General features: G+C 48.1%; 1 protein-coding gene across 1 annotated transcript in view; it reads right to left on the bottom strand.

The window, feature by feature from the left end:
- Window positions 1-25,562, bottom strand: part of adam19a (ADAM metallopeptidase domain 19a) — a 113,156-nt gene that overhangs the window by 75,381 nt on the left and 12,213 nt on the right. Inside the window, exon 2 of the mRNA XM_056575416.1 lies at window positions 22,524-22,603. Coding sequence (XP_056431391.1) covers window positions 22,524-22,603 — 80 coding nt within the window. The remainder of the gene's footprint in view (window positions 1-22,523; window positions 22,604-25,562) is intronic.

Here is a 25,562-nt window from a genome sequence, read left to right as displayed (position 1 = left end):
CACATAGACACACATGCACATACTGTATAAACACACACACACACCCGCATATACATACAAACAAACTCCCTGGGGCAATATAGTGAAATACAAAGGAAATTTGTCATTAATAAACCAGAGGGCATGTTTCACACTCAGTAGGACTTCTGAATCACTGGTCCTGATACTAGCATGGGTTGCACCTTGGCTTGGCACATCTGTGTGAAAAATGGGTCACCCATAGCATTCGCAATGAGTTGTAATCCAATGACCTCGCTGGGTGGAACGCGTGTGGGCGTGGCTTCAGTCCGCAGCCCCGTTCAGCTGCTTCGTCTCCGCAGAAGGAGGGGAAATGTGTGTATTTGGGAGTCTTTCAACAAGACAAGAGTGCTGATTATGTTATGTTATGTTGCTGCTTTGGATTTTTGTCTTTCTTTTTCTCATTATTTACATCCTGGAACGCAAGCCGTTGTTACTTATTTTCCAAGAACTACAACTTCAGACAACACTAGGAATCAACCTTGGCCGTGCTCTCAACGACCCACACACTTTGGCAGATGTATTGTTATTTCCTTACTTTAAATCCATTTTTCCACTTATAGCCCATGTTTGTTTCTGCATGACTAAAATGTCCCCCTCAGTGATGGGATTAGAGTTCCAAGGCAGATGAATCCACTTAAAGCCAGGCTCGGGTCTGAACCAGATGTGATAAGTAATGGGCACCAGACTGCAACTATACGGAATTGTTTACAAGCCAGCAATGCAAACATTTAATTAGATTTCCCAGCTGGACCCCACTGTCACCACTTACAAAGCCTCAATTTATATCCCATTTCCCGTGGTTAGGACCCAGTAGAGATACCGGTCTATACAAACAGGAAGCGTGTATTTAATGGTATAATATTCTTCTCACAAATGCATGAGTAACATAGTAGCATTTTATTGTAGTTATGGTTATGTTAGTCCATATATGACCACTTCCCAGCATGATGTCCCGTCTTTATGCCACTAATGACCATGTTATAGGAAAAGAATTGCCTTTGCCAGAAAAACAACCAATTAGGTCTTGCTGAGCGATGTAAGGGCAGCTGCTATAAATTGGGACAATGGTTACCCAATCTTAGACTATAACTCTATTGGTGACAAAACAGCAAGTTATACCAATAAAAAAACAACAGGGTTGTTATTGGACATAAAACTTTTAGAGTTTCTTTCGGGTGGGTAAAGAAATGGAATTAATTAACTGTGCGAGTCAAATAACATCTAATCAACGAAATGCTTGCAAAATCACAGAGGACGAAGAGTAAACCTGAAATCACATCCACGCTTTGATGTCGCTACGGAACTGTGTTTTTATGCCTTTTTCGCACTTTTCCTTTCAGAGCAATTTTTGTGGCCTGAAAAAGTGATTCTCCCACTCATCTTCCTTTAGCTCCTCTCCTCTCTCTATGACGGCAATAAATGTTTTGGAAATGGATGGTGGGCGGGATGAATGAGCAGCGATGTGAAAGGGAAAAAATATACGGAGGGTCTTCGTTGTGCCCGTTGCGGCATTTTATCTCCACTGAACCCGCCAGTGTGTTTACCTATTAAATATTCACCTGGAGCCCAACACCATGAACACAGCTCCTCACAAATCCATTTGAGAATAATATCCCCGTTAGGAAAACTGTGGTTTGAGCGATGGGCCAGTGCCGCTAAAACGTATGAGGATTCGTTTCTGGGCTGTCCTGTCTGGGGGGCTGGACGCATCCGTCAGGACGTTGGGGGGGGGTGGTGGTACACCTCGCAGGCCCTCCATTGAAAGCACGACCATTGATCAGCTCTTTTGCCCCGATGTACACTGGGGCTGCGTTGTAAAATGACTTCGGCCGATAGCACAGCCCTGTGCGGTTGGACTACGGTGTTCTTATGTAAATACCAAGCCGGTCCTCCCGAGAGAGCCAACATTAGAGCGCTCGCTTAATGGCTGCGGGATTGCAGGTCGGGATTATCTTTCACTGTCATTGATTCCCTGCCAGTCCATTGATAATGAGTCAGTCTCACATTTGTTGGGACGGCCATTTTCAAACCATGAAAGAGATTCCCCGGGGGTTCCAGTATTACACATAATGACCATGCAAGAATGTGAGGACCTCAATCCTCATCATCATCATCATCGTCCCAAAGATTGTGGTACATCGCTGCAATAACAGGCCACACACACTGACCTGTGAGTCCTCCTTCTGTGATTACAGGTGCAGTCGACGGCAGCGTGTGTTTGCCTGCCATGCGGGTTCATCATCTACTAGTAACCCGGGGGATCAGCGATATGGAGGCCGCTGCTCTTTAGCTCAGCCACGACTCAAACAGAGAGTTTTCAGATGAGAGAACAATTCTACTTGTGCGTGTTCCCGAGTTCAACAGGGTGGCTCTGCACCATGGAGGTGTGTGGGCCTGGAGGGCCGAGGCGGTGGAGGTGGTGGTGGTGTTGGTGGCGGTAATGGTGGCGGTGGGTTTGAAGGGATAAAACTTTGTGGGTGATACCGCATCGGTGAAGTCTAGAGCACAGGCAAGGCAAGCTGTGCCTTTATCCTGCAAAGGCTCCCTTCCCCAGGAAAACTGACACCTTTCAGGTAAAGAGTAGAGCCACAGATTTGCTTTGGGCTTTCAGGCTGACATGCAGGCGGGCGGGCAGACAGACTTCCGTTACACAAAGCTAACAGGAGAAATGTGGCTCTCAAGTCATTCCTGCAAAAAAGAGGGTTCAAAACAACCAGGTTATCGACCTTCTGCATATTCAACTATGGGTATGGTGTGCTTTGTTTAAGTCTGTTGACCTATGGACAATCCCAGGCAAGGCACGCAATAACACCCGTGTTGACCTCAGTCGCCGGTCGATGTGAACGTTGTTTGTCCGTGCCTCTCCTCTCTCCGCTAACCCGAATCATCGGCCAACAGACACGGGGTCGACAAGCATGATGATCTGACTTCAGCCGGCCCCTAAGTGGATTTAAAGGAGCGGTCTGCTCCCTATGAATGGCCCTCGGGCAGTCAACCAGCTCACTAACACAATGAGGAAGCTTTTCAGTGCGATATGTTTTTCCGGGGGTTAAACCAGATTATGTGTTCGTTCTTCGGACATACCTCTCGGACAACAAGGACCTGTGGTCAAGCAGCAGTAGTGACTAAGGGGATGAGTATGGCAAGGGAGGGAGGGGGGGGGGGCAGATTGAGGGGCCCTCTGACCACTCTGGGAGCATTAGGCCGGGGCCAGACACCATTGTCTCCAGAAGCTAACGACTTATCAAGCGGGCGCTCGTCACGCATGCGTTGGCACACTGGGCCGGGCGAAACGGGAAACGTTAACGACTGAGGATTCGGATGCTCCAATGAACAGAACCGCTTGAATTGTAAATCATTGTCCCGATAGCTCGACCTTTGTTTTTTAATTAACAAAACAATTGCGTTTACTTTGGTTAATGGTTGATTTTAAAGTATTGAGTTGGCGAGAATAAAAACAGGGCCAAACAGAGAGATAGTCATCCAAAGCTTCCCGTTCCGTCAACGCCCTGCGGCCTATTCCCATCACCCCCCACGGAGGCATTGCTGGGTTCGACCGGAGCCTATCAGCCTATTGCGTGATCCGTCTCGCCGCGCAGAGAGAGGGGGTCTTCTCAGCAGATGATGATTGTCTTGAAGACGTCTTATTCATCCATTTCCCTTCAGCGGGTCGCACAGACGCACCGCGGCGGCGGCCCACACGACAGCACGCTGTGAGCGGAGACCGGCGCCGGCGTTAATGGTCTGTTTGTGCTCCGTCTTCCGCCGGGAAACTGGCGAGGAGGCGGTGGCGGCGGCGGCGGCGGTGGCAGCGGCGGCGGCAGCGGCAGCGGCGGCGTCTCCGCAGAGGAGCAGAGGAGGAGACAGCGAACGATGGCCAGACCTTGGCCCCATCTGTTGTTTTGCATCACGCTGAGCGGTTTCCGTTTGATGTTCTTCGTTCTTCTGTCACTTGTTTTTTGTGTGTCGAAAAGATCCCCTGGGTGGCAGTTGAAATGCTGAAAAGTGGAAGTGAGGACCCGTTTGCTCTTACTCATTTGGCGTCGGAGGGCTTTATTGTTATACGGTGCTTGGGCCCGAGGGGTGAGGCTGGGCGTTGATGTCCCTCCTGAGCCTTTGAAACCATGAGTATGCAAGTAGAGCAGGGATGTTTTCAGTGTAGATCAGATTGAGAGGTGGGGTGGTGGATGACGGAGGGGCAAGGTGGGGGGGGGGGGGAGATGGTGGGTTTTAAATGAGAAAACACGAAGCAATCTTCGTCAAAGCGGAGAGGAAATTTATTCATTCAATTTTTTTGCACCGAGGACATCAGTCTCTCTCTCTCCCCTCTTTTGCTCATCTTGAAAATCGACAGAAGAGACAGACTGAGAGAAAGGGGCAGAGGGAGAGGGAGGCGCGCCAGAAGAAAGGCCAGAGGGGGGGTCTGTGGGTATACAATTACGTAAAGAGAGCGCAGGAATGGATGAGCGGACAGGGAGTCGATGGGAGAGAGAGAGAGAGAGAGAGAGAGAGAGAGAGAGTAGGCTTGAGTGTAGGGAGCACGTGGCAAATCAAAGAGAGGGATGAAGGAGAGAGAGGGAAAAGGTTAGTGAGCAAAGAGACAGAGAGAGACAGAGAGTGAGAGAGAGAGAGAGTGACAGACAGACAGACAGACAGACAGACAGACAGACAGACAGACAGACAGACAGACAGACAGACAGACAGACAGACAGACAGACAGACAGACAGACAGACAGACAGACAGACAGACAGACAGACAGAGAGAGAGAGAGAGAGAGAGACAGAGACAGAGAGACAGAGACAGAGACAGAGAGAGAGAGAGAGAGAGAGAGACAGAGACAGAGACAGAGAGAGAGAGAGACAGAGACAGAGACAGAGACAGAGACAGAGAGACAGAGACAGAGACAGAGAGAGAGAGAGAGAGAGAGACAGAGACAGAGACAGAGACAGAGACAGAGAGAGAGAGAGACATTTCGAGTTCTGAGCCTCCCTGTGCTCCACAGACCCTCCTAATCAGAGCTACATGTAGGTCAGCGGTGGAGATAGGCCTGCTTTCTATCCTTTACCACAGCTTTATCTTTCTTCCCGCCGCGCCTTTCTTCCTCTAGAATCCCTCACACACAATCTCCCCCACTACAGCGCTCCCCGGCGAGGTGCAGACATGACGGCCCCTCAGCCAGCGTTAGTCATGGCAAGACTTGACGCACCTTGAAACACTGAAGGGTTATAAGCCTGATTGTGGTTACTGTTATGTGACGGATGTGGTCGTGGTGGTGGTGGTTGGTGGAGGTGGGGGAGGTGGTGATGGAGGTGCTGGAGGTAGTAATGGAGTTGGTGGTGGTGGGGGAGGTGCTGGTGGTGGTGGTGGTGGTGGTGATGGTGATGGAGGTGGCGGTGGTAGGGGTGTTGCTGTCGAGGGGATTAGGTGCTGGCAGAGGTTGGGGTTGTGGAAGTGGTGGTGGTGGGGATTGAGGTGCTGGTGGAGGTGGTGTTTCTGGTAGTGGTTGAGTTGATGGGGGTGGTGGGGTTGGTGGTAATGGAGGCGTTGGTGGTTAGGGGGGGGGGGGGGGGGGGGGGGTTAGTGGCGGACGAAAGGGGATGCTTCAGTGCGAGACCCTCGGAACGGCCATTAGAGGAATTCACACACTGCTGTTGAGCGACACATTAAAAGGGAGAGCGGCTTTGAACATCAGACTTACACTCACATCTATCGCGGCCTCATCCTATGCTACGTCCTAGACCGCGACGCAGCCAATTCCACCGTCAATGAACTACAAAGTGAATTTAAGGCAAGCCACAAAAGGGTTGTGGTTCTTCCCTGCATTCCAGAAGTGCTTAACGTAAGGACGTTGTCCAGTCAATATAGACGTTATCCAATCTCGGGAATGTTATTCACCGAAGGCGGTTAGAAGCTGTTTTTACTGTTTTTGGAAATTGTTGGGACACTTTGGAATAATGAATTCCACAAACATGAATGGAGTGGGAGGATTCCCCTTATGCTGTGTGTAGGATGTTTTTGACATCTGTCTCTCTCTTTTTACGGTTTTGAGCAGAAGATATAATAAAACATCTGCTTTTTCTTGGCACCAACTGGTTAAGAAATAAATATCTGTAGCGGGGGGAAAAGGGGGACTCTGGTGACAGCCAGTTGTGGTCAAGGGTCGTGCTAGCACAAACAATCATCACTATGATTCTGGAAATCTTCGCATTCTGAGAAGCACCGGTAAACACTAAGAACAGCATTCAAACAAGTAGAACAGTGCTTTGAGTAAATTGTACTAACATTCACTGACACAATATTTACCAACCTTTGTGGACAAAGCAAATAATTGTTTTTCTTTTACTCCGCAGGGAATCAGAAAACTAATAAGGAAAAATTACTGTCCACATGTCTTAAAACAGCCATTGGCTGTCAAGCAATAAATACAAAAAATGAACACCCAACAACGTTCCAACGAAGTGATAAGGAAAGTCTGCAATACGAATTACGTTATGATATTCATTTAAGTGGCGCAAAAAATACAGCATTTCTAAATTCAAACGCTGGATAATAATTACATTCCAGATAATAAAGCCCAGTGCATGTCCCGTCCCAGTTCCGATAAACCATGCTAGCTGGCCTCGTATATCCCAGCTAATTATCGGAGCGTCACTTCTTGCTAATGATTTAGCGCTTTGGCCAACTGAACAACTAATTAAGCCTGTGGTCTGCCCCTTTTTTTCTCTGTACTCCCACACCACTGCTGCTTTCCGCAAGGTTGACCCTTCATTAAATCGGTTGGTGGAGAGCTAGCGGTGGCGCTAGGCGTTAGCACTCGGGGGGGGGGGGGGGGGGGGAGGGGGGTGAACTGCCAGCGGTGATTCGGCTCTCTTTCCTACGCTGCCTTCCTGCCGGGATGAGTTTTTGGAAGGTTGTTAGGGTTAGATTTAGATTCCGTGCTCCATAAAACGACCAGATGTATTCCACCAGGTGTAGATTAGCAGGCGCTGTCTGCACGTCTCATATCTCCCCCCCCCCCCCCCCCAGCACACCTACCCCAGGCGGCTTGGAGGTAGTCGAAGATGGAATGGACCTGTGTGTGTGTGTGTGTGTATATGTGTGTGTGTGTGTGTGTGTGTGTGTGTGTGTGTGTGTGTGTGTGTGTGTGTGTGTGTGTGTGTCTGGCCACCGTCCCCTACTGTTGTGGTAGATGAATGAATACACACACAAAGTTCCTCCATCCAGAGGGGGGGGGATTGAATAGTATTGAGCGAGAGAGAGAGAGAGAGAGAGAGAGAGAGAGAGAGAGAGAGAACGAGAGAGAGAGAGAGAGAGAGAGAGAGAGAGAGAGAGAGAGAGAGAGAGAGAGAGAGAGAGAGAGAGAGAGAGAGAGAGAGAGAGAGAGAGAGAAAACGAGAGACAGAGACAGAGAGAGAGAGAGAGAGAGAGAGAGAGAGAGAGAGAGAGAGAGAGAGACAGAGAGAGAGAGAGACAGAGAGAGGAGAAGAGAAGAAGCAGGTGCAGTGAAACACGAGGGAGAGACACCGACAAAGACAGAGAGTGTGGAGAGACATGACGGGGTTGAAAAATAAGGGTGGCCCGAAACAAACAGAGTTGTTTGCTGAAAAAAAGCAATATTTCAAACAAATGAAAAAACAACGTCTGACTTCAACTCTGCTGGGAAATGAAGGGAGCGAGGTGCCAAAGTGAGCATGCACATTATACCTTGGAACACAGACATACATACATGAGCATCTGTTACCTTTCTGCCACACACACACACGCACACGCACCCACACACAGGGTAGTCTTTGTAAAATGGGCTGCTAAATGAGGGGGACTCAGTTTTGGCTTGTGCCACTGCCAATGGATCAAAGATCTGTCCAATGGGTTTGAATGTCACAGTTGGTTTGTGTTTGTGTGTGTGTGTATGTGTGTGTGAAGGCACCCTGGATAACGTATACAATGCATTGCTTTTCTGAACCTTCAACCCCATATCAGCAACCATGGACAAAGTTGACACTGAATAGTGAAAAGAAATCAGTATAAGCAGTATCAACTGGTAGAAATCCTGTCAGAAGGCAGCCATGGTTAATTGCTCTTTGGAAGTCTCTGCCTGCTCTCCACTGAGAGTGAGTGTGTGTGTGTGTGTGTGTGTGTGTGTGTGTGTGTGTGTGTGTGTGTGTGTGTGTGTGTGTGTGTGTGTGTGTGTGTGTGTGTGTGTGTGTGTGTGTGTGTGTGTGTGTGTGTGTGTCTGTGTGTGTGTGTGTGTGTGTCTGTGTGTGTGTGTACGCTTGCGTGCGTGCATATATTTATATATGTGCTTGTGCGTGTGCGTGCGTAGAGCTGGTCAAATTACATTTCTGTCCCCCGGAAGCATTTCCCGATGGACTAAGTAAGAGTGCCGTGTGATTCATTCCTGCACAGAGTCAACGGAACAAAGGCACATACACTCTACACGTTCTAATTCTTGCCTTAACGTTAAAGCCTCCATAACTCGGTCTTACACCGCACACACCACAGGGCGAACAGTGAACGACAATATACGTGTGGCTAATCAATATGCACGCGTGGCTTAAAGGTTACGTGGTTATAAATCTCCATAAAGAGGTCGGTGTCTTTAGCGTGGAAAGCTCACAACCAGACAGGCCCAGGGGGAGGAGAGGAGAGGGAGAAAGAGAGGGGAGGAGAGAGGAGATAGGGAGAGGAGAGAAGGACAAGAGAGGAGTAGAGAGGGCAGGAGGTGCAGAGAGGGTGAGGAGAAGAGCGGGAGAGAACAGGAGAGAATAGAGGAATGAGGGGGGAGTAGAGAGGGGAAGAAATAGGGAGAGAAGGGGAGAGACGGGGATAGTTGAAGGGAGGCAAGAGGAGCCAATAGGGGGATGAAAGGGAGAGGAGAGGGAGATTAAAGCAGGGGAGAGTGGATAGGAGGAGCAAATGAATGAAGTCCAATAGGGTTATTATTCCTATCTTTAACCATAGGAAAAATGGATGTCTTTCTGTAGTTGAGAGCTTTTCAGAAGTCCCACCAACTTCTCCACCCGCTAATACAACAAAGGTACTCTTTCCTCTGTTTCTAACTGTGACACAGAGCATCATTAAATATAGTATGCAATTCATTGTATATTCTAGGGTGGCATTGTGTTGAATTTGAAGCTTAAAAGATTGAATAATAGAAGCAGCTTCTTCTTTCTCAAATAGATGATTGGACTGGGTCGGCTGTTGGCCCTAAACAAAAATAGTTTTGTGCTTTTCCAATCACCGAAAACGATGTGAGTCCTTCCATACAGTCGCTTGTTGAGAAAGAAACATTTTCGTTTTTTGCGATATTGAAGAGTGTGTGTGTGTGTGTGTGTGTGTGTGTGTGTGTGTGTGTGTGTGTGTGTGTGTGTGTGTGTGTGTGTGTGTGTGTGTGTGTGTGTGTGTGTGTGTGCGTGTGTGTGTGTGTGTGTGCGTGCCTGGGAGAAATAGAGGCAGCTCTCTGCTAAGATAAGCGCATGTGTGCTGGATGATGTGTGTGTTAGGATGATAGTACACACAGAGACACAAAGACTAAGGAAACCCAGGAGGGTGAGAATGTAGGGCTTCTTGAAGTCAGCATCTGCCGTTGAGTGGCGGCTGAAGCCCTGACAGCTGTTTCTCTCTGGAAACACAAATGTATTCCTATTTTCAGCATCAACTATTGTTATCCAATTGTGAGAATGCTAATCACTGCACTAAGCACCATACGAGCTACATATGAGCAAAATTAAACAGAACCAAAAAAAAGAATCAATATTCACTAAAAAAAATGTAATAATAATTTAATTGCCAAAAAACCATCATTTCAGTATTCACAAGGTGTGAAAAAGAATTTCAAAATCAATTAGAGCACGAGGATTAAAAAATAAAAATACACTATAAAATTAAATATCCCAGTTTTTTTTAAATATTTTGGATCCAGCCATTTCTCCGTAACTCCCGGGTCTGGCTTTGTCCTGAGCTCTCATCCCCGCAGGGGTCCTGCCCCACGCATCCCCCCCCCCCACACACACACATCCACCCCCCAACGCCTCACTTTAACACCATTGGGAGAGAGAGTGGCGGGCTGCACGAATAAAAACACCAGCCAGTCACAAACCGTCATTCGTGGGCACACAATCAAGCAGATGGCACGTTGGTGGCATTTGGGGCACAAATACATTCCAAAAAAAGCCCCCACGCCCTCTCCCCTGACTGATGGCGAACATATGCTGCTCTGCCATGTCGCCGTGTGTGTGTGTGTGTGTGTGTGTGTGTGTGTGTGTGTGTGTGTGTGTGTGTGTGTGTGTGCGCGCAAGTGTGAGAGGGAGAGTGTGTCTGTGATTGTGTGTGTGTGTGTGTGTTTGTTTTTGTATGTGGGTGTATGTGCGTGCTTGTGTGTGAATATATGTCCGAGTCTATATTAGTGTGTGTACGTGTACGTGTGAGACTTTATCAGTGTGTTTGTGTGCGTGCGTGCGTGTGTTTGTGTGCCTGTGGTTGTGTGTGTGTGAGAGACGCGGTAAGTGTTTCAAACAGGGGGACAGGGGGGCTGTGACAGGATATATGAGAGGGCTTATTGAAATCTCTGCGTCTGCGGCAACCTGCTCCAATGATCATTAAGAGGCAGCCTTCTGTGGACCGGGTGGGGGGGGGGAGGTTTGCTGGGAGCGGGGGCTCTGTTGTGCTGCTGATTCATTGGGGAGAGGTGGGGGATGAGTATGAAGGTGATTCGCCGCGTCTCCAAGTAGAATAGGTAGCAGCTCTTCACGAGCTATTCACGGCTAATACACTTGTGATAGGTTAGTCTGTGTGTGTGTGTGTGTGTGTGTGTGTGTGTGTGTGTGTGTGTGTGTGTGTGTGTGTGTGTGTGTGTGTGTGTGTGTGTGTTTGAGAGTGTGTGTGCGTGTGCGTGCGTGCGTGCGTGCGTGCGTGCGTGCGTGCGTGCGTGCGTGCGTGCGATTGAGCGAGAGTTAGTGAGTGAATGAGTGAGTAAGTGATTGAGTGTGTGTGTGTGTGTGTGCGCGTGCGTGCGTGTATAGTATACACACACACACACACACACACACAGCGACCTACACATGTGAAGGCTGTATCTGGTCCTCTATTTCCTGTGCTCTTTGCCTCTGTGCCCTGCCAATAACAGGGCGTTGTGTGTCTGCAGGGTTGGACCCCTGAACACACGAGTCAAAGGCTGACCTACATAGAGGAGTGACACGCCCGGCGCCGCCCCGCGGCCCGCGGGGACGGAGGACGGAGATGGCCCTGCCTTCCTGCTCCGTCACACACTGGGAGTTTGACAGAGCACTGGCCAGGAATTGGGTTAGGCCATGACTCAGTTTCTCACAGTCAGACGCACAACGCATCAGAGACCCACATGACTGGGGTCCGTGTGTGTGTGTGTGTGTGTGTGTGTGTGTGTGTGTGTGTGTGTGTGTGTGTGTGTGTGTGTGTGTGTGTGTGTGTGTGTGTGTGTGTGTGTGTGTGTGTGTGTGTGTGTGTGTGTGTCTCTGTCTCTGTGTGTGTCTCTCTCTACTTTTTAGTTAGTGTCCCTGGCATGAAGCCCAGTGGGAGGTCCGCGAACTCCCCCCTGCGCTAACAGAACCCCGACACACACACACACACTTCACCAAAACACATAACAAAGGTATACCCACGCGGATACACATGCACACAAAGTTGAAATGATGAAATCATCATTATCTAATGCACTGTTCTGAGGACACATGGCCCATATATTCCCAAGCCCAGCCCGTCACTTAGTCTCTAAAATGGAAGAAGAAGAAGCAGGAGATAAAAGCTTGCATTCCGTTTATCTTCTGCAAATATACTCGGGTGTACAAAGGATAAAGCATTTGTCGTGAATCAATGTGCAATCATCGCGTTGTGTTTATAAGAAAAAGATTGAAAAGCCCACGCTAAAGGGCCCGAGTTAAGGCGTCAGTAGAGACAGGGTTCTGAGTGCAGCTCCTTCATCGTGCGACTCTTCAACGTTACACAGCTTCGACTGACGATGACGACGATGGGGTGTCGTGGTCTGAACCAGAAGGACTTTGTACTCAACCGCGAGGATAAGAAGTAACCATGACGATAACAGTCGTGCGTGCGTTGCCTGCCGGATGTGAATAAAATAGAAACGAGGACTCAATGTTAACGTGAGACTCCTCCCTCCCGCTGACGTTCAAAAACCAGGCGCTGCCGCCGCGGACCGGCTGGATCCTGATGATGGCTATCCAGAGAGAACGACAGCGCCTGTCGGAGACCATCGAACAGAACAGGAGACCCACTGGTTGTTACTGGGTAGAGTGCTGCAGAATTCAGCCTGTTGAGTTAGCATCACGCCAGGTGCGTCCGCTATTGTCCTGGCTGTCAAGGACGCTTGATATTAGCAATGCGCAGAGAACAACAATCAGCGATCAACAGTAGGCCATCAGGTTCGCTAGCCTGCATTGTCGTGTTTGTGTGTGTTTGCGTGGGTGTCTGCGTGAGTGTGTGCATGTTTGTGTGTGTGTGTGTGCATGACTCCTGCTGAATTACAAAACCTTCTCCATGTACAGCTGTTATGTGCACTGTTGGCCAAAGTACAACAGGTGATAGCCGCGTGTGTGTGTGTGTGTGTGTGTGTGTGTGTGTGTGTGTGTGTGTGTGTGTGTGTGTGTGTGTGTGTGTGTGTGTGTGTGTGTGTGTGTGTGTGTGTGTGTGTGTGTGTGTGGGTGGCCGCAAGCCAACGTGTTTGCACACATTTGCTAACACACAGACAAAAGCGCGACCACCGCTCATATTAAACATTTCCTTTGACGACAAGCCAGCCCTGCCCCACCCCACCCTCCCGACCCCCACCCCTCCCCCACCCACCCCCCCCTGAGCAGCTGTGCATGTCCCTGGCACGCCGGTGGACTGAGGGAGCGCTCCTCTCTGACAGCGCCATCTTGGTGTGCGTAAAGAGAGACCAGATCAAAGAGGGCCGCCACTGGAACCCACCGACGTGTGGGGAGCCTACCTCGTCGCCGCTCAGGAGATCACTGCCGTGGCGATCAACACCCCCCCCCCCCCCCCCCCCCCCTCTAATTCCCCCCCATCACACCTGCACTGATTCATCTGTACGTCTTCATCTCATTTCCTCCCCTGCTGCAGGTGCTTAAATGCTCTTTCTCTCTATCTCCATCTCTCGCCTCCTCTGCTTTTTCTCTGTTCCCCTCTGTTCTCTTCCCCTGTTTTATTTTTACGTGTCTGGAAATAATTCATTATATGTAACCTGCGAGTCCTTTCATCATCGCAGATGGGTTTAATTCTCCTCCTTTGAACGAGGCAGAAATTACAGCTGGAATGAGAAAGAAAATACAAAACTGATTGCTTTAAAATGCTCCGATTTGGTTTTTAATGGGACTGGCTGATTGTGAGCTGGCTTTAAATTTGCGTAAAAAATAAAAAAATAAATTTAAAAAAAGGACCATGTCACTAATGCCTTTGAGAATATAGAGGAGTCAGCCATAATCAGATGATTCACTAGCGGAGTTTGTTTAAACATGGCAACGGTGTCATCTTTCCTGTTCACGTAAATAAGGTGCATAACAGAACTTACTATTACATTTTTTAAACGGTCTATACTGTGGGGAAAAGGACACTTTGAGTCCTGGAGAAGCACAGTCAACCATAAAGTCTCACAAAGGAAGGATCTGCAGCCACAGCTGCAGCAGATGTGTACGAGCTAAACACTCTCTCCTTGTGGTCCCTATAGGGAATACGCAGCTGTCAGATGAACAAACACGTATCAAAACAAACTCATGTCGGGCGTTGTCTACCCGATGGGATTCGTACCGTTCATAACCGACCGCTTTCTTCCGGTTTGAAATTGTCTTTTTTTCATTATGACTTTTTCTTTATGTATATATATATATATATATATATATATATATATATATACAAATATATTTGGTTTCACATCTTTCGAAACTAATTTTAGCTTTCAGTTTGTTAAGTTGACAGCCAAAAATAAAACCGATGTTAAAGAAAAATTGCCTCTTTCTCGAATTAAATGTCACAGAGCATTAACCGCTGGCATATATATAGGCTACAGTAGTTAAATCACACATAGCACCCACGGGCCCAGGGGTAATGACAAGGACATTACTCTCAGACGACAGGATCACAGGTCACTCGCTGGCATAACACCCGATTAGCACAGACACCTAAAAACAACCCTTCTCTCCACCCTCCTAAAAGTCGTGCTGTCTCTTTCTTTAACCACACTTTGGTGAAAACAAGTCTTTCATATATATGGGGTCACCGGGGCCAGCGTGTGCATCCTCGTCCAGATGGTGGGGTTTGGGTTGTGATAGCTCAGCGCTTTATTGCTCAACAACAGTCCTATGAGGAAGGAATGGTTCCTTAGCTAGGCGCTGCAGTTCTGCAAAGCCTTGCTCACGTCCCCCATGCTGGGTAGGAGGCAAACCTGAGCCTGTCTTTCATAGGTCAATCCAATCGCTTTAAAATAAATAGTCTAATTATTTAACGGAGCTATGTGTAACGTGTTTACTGAATCGTAAAATGACCATGTGTCATTCGAGGTGAAGGAAACCTGCAGAAATACAGGCCTCTCCGGAAACAACGCTACGCCAATTTAGTTTGGGTCGGGCCATCAGTTTCGGTTTCGGGCTGTGTGATTCTGCCCACTGCCCATTTCGACACCTGGGGGTTGCCAGATAAGAGACAAATTGGCACACAAACACAGCGTGCTGCCGCCTTGGAAGCAGGAAAACAAAATGAGATTGTTATAGATCCTACCCGACACAGAAAGCCTCTCTCTCTTTCTTTCAAAAAGCTGCAGGACCAGATCCGTGCTGAAACACTGGTTCATCTCTGGGTTGCGTTTGAAAGATGGAGACAAGCTTTGAACCCAGGAGGATTTCATGACAGCTGTCGAGTCGACCAATTTTCCCCTGAACAGGTTTGCATTGAGCTTTGACAAGAGTCATAAAAAATCCACATGAGCTGGTTTATCATTTGCAGACATTAAATACCTTGCACACGTATACATTAGCTAATCGACTCACAGTGGAGGAGTCTTGTGATTGTCAAAACAGAGTAATTGCACCCGCCTCAAAATAGAATGTTGCCCTCGGCTTGTTTTGCACTCGTGTTCGTTCAAGTTCTCGTTCGAGTCCTCAACCTGGCAACCAGCGTGAGCTTCCAGTCTGGGGTGGAGTAGGGGGAGGAGGAGGGCGGAGACAACTCTCTCCAATATTATGAATTTGGACTGCAGTACCCATTTAAAAACTAATTTAATTCAATAAACATCAGTCCAAAAATCCATAAATCTATGATAGCACCCTGAACAACAAGTGATGGATATTAGATATTTTGGATCTTGGTCAGATAGCATTCGAGGGTATCGTTGACACCATTGAATTGACATGTCTGTCGCTCAGTGTTCTGTGCGCCCACAGAGTAGTAGGGTGAATCCATACGGCTCGGTGAAAGGACCCGAGTGGTGTTGGCTGGTGACATGTGTCAGAGTAATCTGTATTGGCAGGGAAAAAGGAAGCCGTTGATTGCATGTCTAATTGTTTGAGTAGACCTAATTTGTCATTGTCAAGACCAACACTATATGGCTGTTTGTGCGTGTGTATATATATATATATATATATATATATATATGTGTATGTTGTTGATGCAATTGAATCAAATATGATGAAATATTGAATCCGGTATATCTTTTTTATATTGATTTAATATATTATAATAGTACAGTACAGTAGTAGAGTACAGACATTTAAAAATCATATGCAGTATCACTTTGCAAATAACTTGGTATTGCAACAAAGGGAAGTGGGTGAAGGGAACTTGCTGAACGCGTGTCTGTAGTTCTTAGAGCTCTCTTGATTCTCTGGTGTCATTCACCGTACAGTTACATTTACATCAAGTTATCTTACTCCATCTGCTAGTGTAGCTGAACCACAGCTTCCAGCCTTGAACAGATACATGTATTGCATAAGCTCTCTGCGAAACCCACGGGAAGCGTTCTTTACACTAACCACAGCTCTTCAGCTATCATTGTGAATCATGTGCTATTGGCTTGTTGAAAGGCGTGTAAAAGTTAACGTTAGGCCACTAAACTATAGTCTATTACCCATAAGACACTGGGGCCAAATGCAGTTGCCTGATATGCATACGGGGACACGGCAGTGTGTGGGGATGCAGATGTACTCAAACGTTTGAAGTGCCAGGCCCAAGTATTTTCAGACCTAACAGTACTGTAACCGGCCAAGGAACGGTGGGCACCACTGCCATCAGACAAGCACTGTGCCAAATCAAAACACCTCATTTTAATGTAACCATCTCGCTGACCACGTCTCCACTTAGTCTTGCACTGAATAGTAAATGGACTGTATTTATATATCACTTTTTTTTTGTAAACAGAGGCCACCCAAAGCGCTTTATGCAGCGAATGCACTTGTTCCCGCCAGATCTTTCTCCATTGTCATCTCCCCACCCACCCCCCTCACCCACACACACAACCTCCACGAGTGTGTTACTTATAATGGGGAGTTCTTCTTAAGACACTGACATTCGTCAACAAATGAACACGTCCTCCTTGCCATGCGCGGGTCGGCTGGATTCTGGAGACAGTGGACGTGGTTAGGGTGGTGTCGGAAGGAGAGAAACAGCCTGTAACTTGGGGGGGGGGGGGGGGGGGGTGGATGCACTTGTATACGCTGTGGCGTCCCGTCACCTCAGATCACACAGACTACATCCCCGGTGCTTTTAACCGAGTCTCAACCCATGGCGGGGAGCTGGGAGTGACACACAACGCTGGCTGATGAAAACCTATGTAAGCAGTTTTGAAACACACACACACACACACACACACACACACACACACACACACACACACACACACACACACACACACACACAACACACACACACACACACACACACACACACACACACACACACACACACACACACACAGGCTGTCCTCTTCTGCAACCATTCCACAGCACAGGGGGTGGGGGGGTAGTGGGGGGGGGTATGATTGTCCTCCTCTGCCCCCTCCTGTGCTGTGTTAGGGTGCAGAGGAGGACAATCATGCCCCCCCCCCCCCCACCACCACCACCTCTATCTACCAGCACCTTCACTCGCACCCCCCACACACACACACACACACACACACACACACAAGATCCGACGTGTGTAGGGGAAAGGGAAGCAGCACACATGCGCACACACAAAAACAGACACACACCGAAGATAAGATGTGTAGTAGGGAAGAAGTGGCACCCATGCGTGCACACACACACACACACACACACACACACACACACACACAACACAAACGTGCACACAGGAAAACAGACACACACAGAAGAAGATCACATGTCAAGAAGCGGAAGCAAGACACACACACACACACACACACACACACACACACACACACACACACACACACACACACACACACACACACACACACACACACACACACACACACACACACACACACACACACACACACACACACACGCCCACCATCCTCTCTGTCACAAGTTAAATTGACAAACAGCGTTTAGCCTGCACTTTGAACACACCCGAGTGAATGCCATGACTGTCATTATATTTCTTTGACTGACACATGATTTGAGATCAGCTGGCGGTATCAACAAACCAATGCTTTACTGGAACCAGCAGCACAGGGGAGTTTATCACTCATTATTTTGCTCTGAAAAACATGTGTGCAGAAATGTAGCACAAAGCTGGATTGCGGGTTTCACAAGTGCAATGAAATCGACGTACATCTGATGATAGATTAGCTCCTTTGTGTTTATTGACTCAGATCTCTGCGCTCCAAACATAACTCAACATTGGTTCCAGCCCAGATTTGATTAAATATATATTATGCATGTAATTTCTTGAAAGCCTTTATCCAGACCTTATCTCCAATGTTTTGCATTACAGCATGGGAAATGAGCCATTGACTGGTCGTTTTTAGTGCCATGCTCTAACAATTAAGCAACACAGGGACCAGCAGATTGAAATAGATGAGGCGGTAACACATGCATATGTTACACATGTGTTCAATGGTTGCCGGTACTTAAGGATAGCTGGAGATCTGATGAGATCATTTCTCCTAAACGGAAAAAGCCGGGAGCGAGGAAGGCAGACAAGAACTGAGCCCTCTCGAAAGGCTGAAAGCACAAGGCCGCAATATATATGTTTATATATTTATAGAATGAATGTGTTTGCATGCATGTACTCCTGTGACAGACGTGTTCTAATTGCCTGCTCCGTTGAAAAAAATACAATTCTACTTCCTTTTTAGTTTTTTTTGTGCTACAAACCTGGACTGATTTAAATAATGATAGCAAAAAAAAAGCCCAAAAAAAGAATATATGGCTGGGTATGAAAAAGCGTGCCCCTATATAGCATTCCCTACTCAAGGAAACGTAAAAAAACTCACTTAAAAGATCTTACCCTGTGAAAAAAAAAAAGAAATGTGTGGGGTGACGACGAGAAAGAAAATAACAATAAAAAAATCAAAATGATAATTCCCCACACAGGGGCCATCTTGAATTGTCTCTCCCCGTCTTGCATGTTCCCGGTCCCTCCCCGCCTCCACTCCAATTAGCATCCTGTTGATGCTGGCAGGCTGGCGTGTGTCATTATCTCCTCATTAGCATGCTAGCACAAACAGCACCGGGGCGCAGCACTTCCTTATGCAGATCCATGTCGCCAGCGTGGCCCTCACAGCTCCCACTCCCCAGACAAACAGGCAGGCTCCGTGGCTCACTCAACCGTTTGACTAGCCTCCATTTGATCTCCTTGTGATCCTCCAAAGTAAAAGCGCGGGGTGGGGGGATTTGACAAAACCGGAGAACGGAGAGTGGTGGGCTCACTTTATGAGGAGCGATCGCGCTTTACTGTCCTCACACACACGGGACGTCGTTTAGGGCGGAACGATTTGGGGAAATAATTGAACTGCGAATGTTTCGACCAATATTGCGATTGCGATTCAGTATGCGATTTTCCTTATGTTCTCTATTATTTGATTGAACTTGATTTGATTTAAATTTATTTCAAACATGTAAAAAAGAAACTTAGTGGTTATGTGATTTAGTAAAATTATTCACTAAACAAGCAACAGATCATTCTATAGTATGACCAACACAACATTGGAGGCAGTCAACATATAAACTGGCCTCTCCTTTAGGCCAGGCCTATATGTTGAGATTAATTGCTGCATGAATTGATATTCTAACATCTTTATTTAACTATTGAGTTGGAAAATAAAAATAAATACGAATCTTGCTGATCTTCAGCAATTTATTTATTTTTGCGCAGCCTTTGCGATTTGCATATCACGTTCTAATACATCACGATGTCGGTTTGAATTCGATTAATCGTTCAGCCCTAACGTCGCGTAACACCGTCCCCATAGGGGCAACCGCCAGGCTCCGTTCCAACAGCACCATGGGAAATGAGGAATGTACCCATGACGATACCGACGAGAAAACCCCTATCGATGTCCTGCTCGGATTTCATTTAAAGGGGACATATTATGAGAACCACACTTTTCCTGGGATTTGGGGTGTTGTTTTGTGTCTCTGGTGCTCCCACGTCCACGCATACTAAATTTGAAAAAAGTCTGTACATGATTTTATAGATATGCATTTCTGAAAGTACCCCGCCTACAGTTACCAAACGAGCGAGTCAGTTTCGGCGCCCCCTCCTACGTAGGAAGGGGGCACAGCTTAATATTACCTCCCACTTCCCCACTCCCCTCCAATCAGAGCATAGCTGAGATTTTGTGGACCAGTGGACGAGCAGCTCCGGCGGGGGGAACTCGGCGGCAGCTCAGCTCCGGGAGTACAACCCCTTTGTCTGCCGGACTGCCTCCCCCTGCCGGAGCTGCCGGACTGCCTGACTGGACTGTCCGGAGGAGAAGACATGGAGGAGCGAGGGATTGTACTCTCGGAGCTGAGCTGCCGGACTGCCGCCGAGCTACCCCGCCAGACTTTTCTGCTCCCGGAGTACACCGCCGGAGCTGCCGGACTGCCGCCGAAGCTTCAACGGCGGCAGTCCGGCAGCTCCAGCGGTGGCGCCGAAGTCCGGCGTGGGGAGCTCGGCGGCAGTCCGGCAGCTCAGCTCCCGGAGTACAATCCCTCGCTCCTCCATGTCGCAGTTCAGTTATGGACTTCAGAGAGTCACGGCCAAAGTTCCTTTCCCCCAATTCTTCTCAACCATTGCCGAGGTATCCCCCACTACGAGCCTTTACTTGTTGTGGAAGTGCCAGAGACATCACGTCAGACACAGTCTTTATGATTCATAATATCATCCGAGGCGCACATAGCTTTTGGCCGTGATATTAGATATAATATTATATAAATACCCATACATAATATTATTGTTATTATATTATATTCATGATAAAGATATAGAGCTCCAGGAGTCCGCAAACGGCAACAATCCCTTCTCCTCCATGCTGTGGTTCAGCCTGACAGCTCATTGGTCAATGGGCAGCAGCTAATTTGCATTAAACCTACAGACACCAGAAACTGCGCATTCTGAAGGGACTGAAACAGAGGGGAATAGCGGTAGGCAATACCTGTTTTCCTAAAAGCCATATCCCGCAAACAGCTTCAAAAACATTTTTTCTGGAACTCAAATACTAAGTTTACTTGTTGTGAAAATGCCTTTAAATGTTGCATTCGATTATCGCCAGAATGAGGTTCATGACGATGCACAGCACGGTCACATGAGGCGTAATAGAACATGTCTGAGCGTCGCGCAAAGACACCATAATCACTTTGAGTAGGCACTCTGCCAGAGGAGAGACAATATACTTAAGATTCGCCCGACAGGGCTGCTCTGGAGAGGGAGAGGGAGAGAGGGAGGGAGGGAGAGAGAGAGAGAGAGAGAGAGAGAGAGAGAGAGAGAGTATAGGGAGAGTGAAAGAGAGGGACAGAGTGAGAGAGAGAGATGATGGTTCAATCTGGGAATCACTTTTCTGAGTTTCTCTTCATCCGTCACCCTCCCTCCCCCCTACCCCCAAATCCCCCCCCCCCCCCCCAGCTCTACTTCCCCCTCCTGCCAAATGATCCCATGGGGGCTGGGCAGAGACATCTGCTAGACTGCAGTATATGGTGTAGTACAGGCTTATTTCATTGAGCTCCTTTTTTCTTTTCTTTTTTTACATAAACAATCTGAATACACTTCCCCAGGAAAAGAAAAGGCTGTTTCTGAGCAAAAATGGCAGCCGGTTCAATGGAGTCTAAAGGGAAAGCGTTCTAAGTGCTGTATCCTGCACCATACGACACTCCCGTGACCCCCGCATGCTCTCTGAGACTGCGCCAACGCATTTCTCCGCCGTGGCAATTTTCTTTGGAAGTTGATCTATTTTTTTTTTTTGAGAGTGTTTCCTCTTCATTTACAATTTCAAAACCTGGCCCTAGGAAGAAGGTAGAGATACAGATACATCGTTCCACATCCGCCCACGCATGGACACAGGCTAGGCTCCTATTTACATCTTCATCTATGGATTTTTGTTTAGCCATGAGCAATGTGCAACGGACACACTGCAATGGATTATGGGAACTTGGGAAGGTGCTAAACCCAGCGATGGGTTCGCTGTTTGTTTATTGCATAATGGATAGATTTGTGCCAAAACACCCAATGGGGCTAGACAACCTTCCCCCTAGTGCGATTGTATACGTTGTGCATTTGTGTGTGTGTGTGTGCGCGCGTGTGTGTGTGCGTTCATGTCAGCCTGCACGTCGTCTGCCATTTGCGAGTCTGCATGTGAGTGTATCCGTGCTGCGACAGGCCTGTTGATGTGTGCGCCGTCCTGAGAGCAAAGCGCTTAGAAAAAAGGCAGTCATCTGGAACGACATCTCACTGTCAGGGGCCCTGGTAAGACATACGGCGACAAGAAGAGGAACCCACAGAGGAACCAAACCTTTTACATCTGTCATGCTTCACCAAGGCACGCCCAGAGAACACAATGTTTAGGATAGTAGTAGAAAAGCCTGACGCACGTGAGGAGGTGTTGGGATAGACGGGAGGTAACGTTTCGGGATGTTTTTTGGCGGCGGAAGTAGACTCTTTTATTTGTACTTTCTAGCAAATGTAACGGTGCATGTTTGCTGTTCGGGAGAACATAATATGATAGGATGTCGACAGATTATGCAGAGTTGAATATTTTGGGGGATTTCCTACTTGACGCAAGTCAAATGTGTAAACAGAAGCAAAGCACAAACACACACAAGGCGATTGGTATGAGGCACCACTTGCCCGCAACATGACCCGACATACAATATGTATGTCAACTTCAGCATATAAAATAGCTGAGGTTGACACACATATAATAAACGGTATAATACATATATATACAGATAATAAACTAAGTAAAGAAGCTGTAAGTTGACCTTCTCATGACCTGCTCAGCTCCAGTGATGGCTGATGCAGCACGGAGCCCGTTCAACAGAGCCCTGGGTAAGTAAGGGAGAGGAGGGATGGCACTCACCTGCATGGAGTCCCCCACATCTCTTCTGGGGCGTCCCTCCGAGAGCCAGTGTGCCGTCACCGTGCGTTTCCGTGGCAACGCTATGGGAGAGTTAAAAAAACGAAAACAATCGGTTAATCACTCCTCTGATAGACCCCCCTCTCTTCATTCAACTCTCCACACTGGGTCAAAAGGTCTTGTGTGATTGCATCACGATTGCAGAAATATGTCCTCTTCTCGCTCAGTGATATGACTTGCAGTGACTGGCAAATGCTGTCCACACAAAACTGTGGAAAGGGAAGTTACCCACACTTAATACTCACGACTGTGGTTGGTGCTGCAAGGCAATTGATGTAACTGCCTGTTATGAAATGTGTGTCCTTGTTACTTACTTACAGGTCAGGTATATAACGGAGTGTATGATTGAAACAACTTCACGAACAGCAAACTAACAAGAGAATTACAGGAAAACAGCTTTTGTAAAATACTGCAATCCATGGCTTTGTGTGTTTCCGTGATCGCATTGCGTTATCATGAATTGTAATGAGAAATGTTTGACATTTTTCCTATCTGTGTGTAACATCTATTATTCTGATGTTGTTTTCTTACAATGTCTGTCGAGCACGGAAATTATAAAAAGGATTGTATCAATAAACTTGTTGTTTCGTTGCAGAAACAAACCCTTGTTGTTTCTGCAGGACCCTGCAAACATGTCGTGCCCAGTGGGGTAAGCAGGTGGACCTTGAGGAGGGGACGGTGGTGGAGATGTACCGGACCAGAGGATCTCTGAGGAACCGGCACCAGGCAACCAATGATCTCAAACAGACCCCATAGTGTTCTGAAGTTCAACAACGCTTATGAACGGCTCCATGAATCAGAAGGAATTAATACTGATCGCTCCAGATCCACTTCCATCACGGGGACGGGTGAGAGAGAGGACTTAAACGCTGGCTCGTTAGCCCATTGGATTCAGAGAGGCCGACAATGAGTCTGACGCACTCAGAGCCACCTCCACAAAGCAACGCCGGCCGAAGCCCCTGATGTCTTTCGTTCAGCTAAAAAGGGCCTTTGAGTCGAGGTCGGGTACGAAGAAACTGCATATTATTAATATCTCTATTTTTTTTTTTCTTCCCTCTGAAACATGCCCGGTTGCTTGGTCGGTCAGATCACTCCCGGGTGGTTTCGTGACACCAAAGCCAGGCCTTGACACCCTCAGTTCCTCATCCTCATGCCTAAAGTGCTTCCCCCCCCCCCCCCCCCCCTCCTGCCAGTGCTCGGAGGACCTGTCAGCCGGAGCCAATGCCGGCGAGCTGCTAAGGGGACACATCTTAAGCATGCACACTGTTGAGCGTGCAGCCCTAGCGTGATAGCTCTCCTCACACACACACACAGGCTACTGCGGCCCGGGGTTTAGTGAGCCACACACTCCACCCTGCTCCTCCTCCCCCAACGCCGCGGGATTAATATCAAGAGCACACCCGGGAGGAAACTTTGACTCTCGGAACAAGATGGTGATGGCCCCCTGTTACCACGGGTTACCCCCCTACCCCCCCCCCCCCCCCCAAACCCCACCCTCCCCTTGAGCTAAGGTCACCAATTAATAGTGGCTGAGACTGAAAGGGATCCATAAATGTCAGCAGGCGTTCGCCTATAACTGGAAGAGGCAGTTGAGCGGGTAGTGGTGGCGGGGGGGTTTGGGGAGGCGTGGGGGGGGGGGTTCCGTGACATTTGGAGGGCCTCGATCGGATGCGGGCTGGAAATAATGAGTAGAGCGAGGCAGGGGAATTGGAATGGAGTGGCTCCCTCTTCACGGGCTCTTTGTGTGGAGGGTAATCCCAGGTCTATTCCCTCCCTGCTAGCCCGGCCTGGGCCTACCAGGAAGCGGCCGGGGCTCAGGCCGTCATTATCGCTAAACGCCATCCCACCTGAGCAGCTAATTCGAGCCCACACGTCCATCCTCAACACGCACACTTCACACAATTCCCCCGAACGCGCGCACAAATGACCCTCGGGAGGGAGGAATCACTGCCAGGGTGTCGCGGGACAGAGAGAATGTTAATAGGGTTCCACCGGAGTCTACTCTTCATCCTGACGGGTTCAGGAGAGCAGCCTGAATATCGCGCTGTTTGTTTGTTCCGGTAGGGTTAGGCTTTCTTTCTTGTAATCAATAGTTTACCTTTTCAATTCGTTTTGAGGGGAGCGAATGAAACAATACACCCATCGGTCAATATAATGGAGACATATTGTTAGGCATCCATTTACTAAAAAATATACACACAAGGGCAGGGTGGTGCATCGGCGGCTAGGGTGTGATGGTCCCCCGGGTGTCCGAAGCCTACCTGAAGCAGGCCGACCTGAACAACAGACCCTAGCCCCTCCCTGCTCCTTCATTCAATCCGAGACGCTTCGGATGAAGGCATCCGCTGAAGGACTCAATAGTCGACAATACAAAGGAAACGCATTCAAGTTGTTTCTTTGACTTCTGCCATTGATCTTGTCGAAGCGAGGTTGAGATGTGGCCGCCGCTGTGGAAACACTTTGCATGGATGTCGGGCGATTCTGTAATTAGATCCATGGACAGATCAAGAGCAGAATCCTCCAAAACAGCCTATTGTTGAACGACGGAGCTGTCGCCTAGTCCAAGCTGGTGCACTTGGCACAGAGCTAGACAGTATAACCAGCTGGCCGCCACATTTGTTAGTTAAGTTGGCTGGGGAAACCTTCCAGAATCTTTGGGGACCATGACAACTCAATGCATTAACTTTCGTTCTGCCTTCCATTTTCCCTGTCTGGTTGCATTTGGAATGCATTTCCATAGATTATCTTGGTCTCCTCAAAGATTCAACAAGGTTTCTTCACCCCGGTGAATAACAGGTATAGCCTGTGGGTGAATCTTCTATTTTCCTTGGTTCAGCAGAGGTAGGGCCATTCTCCAGACAGCCATATATATATTATTTTTCACCAGTGACACAAGGATGAAAACTAACTTATCATTACACCCTCGTCTCTGCAAAATAAAAAGATTTGCAAGTCGGCTAATAGCTTCAGCCGAAACAGCAG

This window comes from Gadus chalcogrammus, chromosome 17, assembly GCF_026213295.1.
Source record: "Gadus chalcogrammus isolate NIFS_2021 chromosome 17, NIFS_Gcha_1.0, whole genome shotgun sequence".
Lineage (NCBI taxonomy): Eukaryota > Metazoa > Chordata > Actinopteri > Gadiformes > Gadidae > Gadus > Gadus chalcogrammus.
The sequence above is the reverse complement of the archived record's forward strand: the minus strand, read 5'-3'. Positions and strand labels throughout refer to the sequence as shown.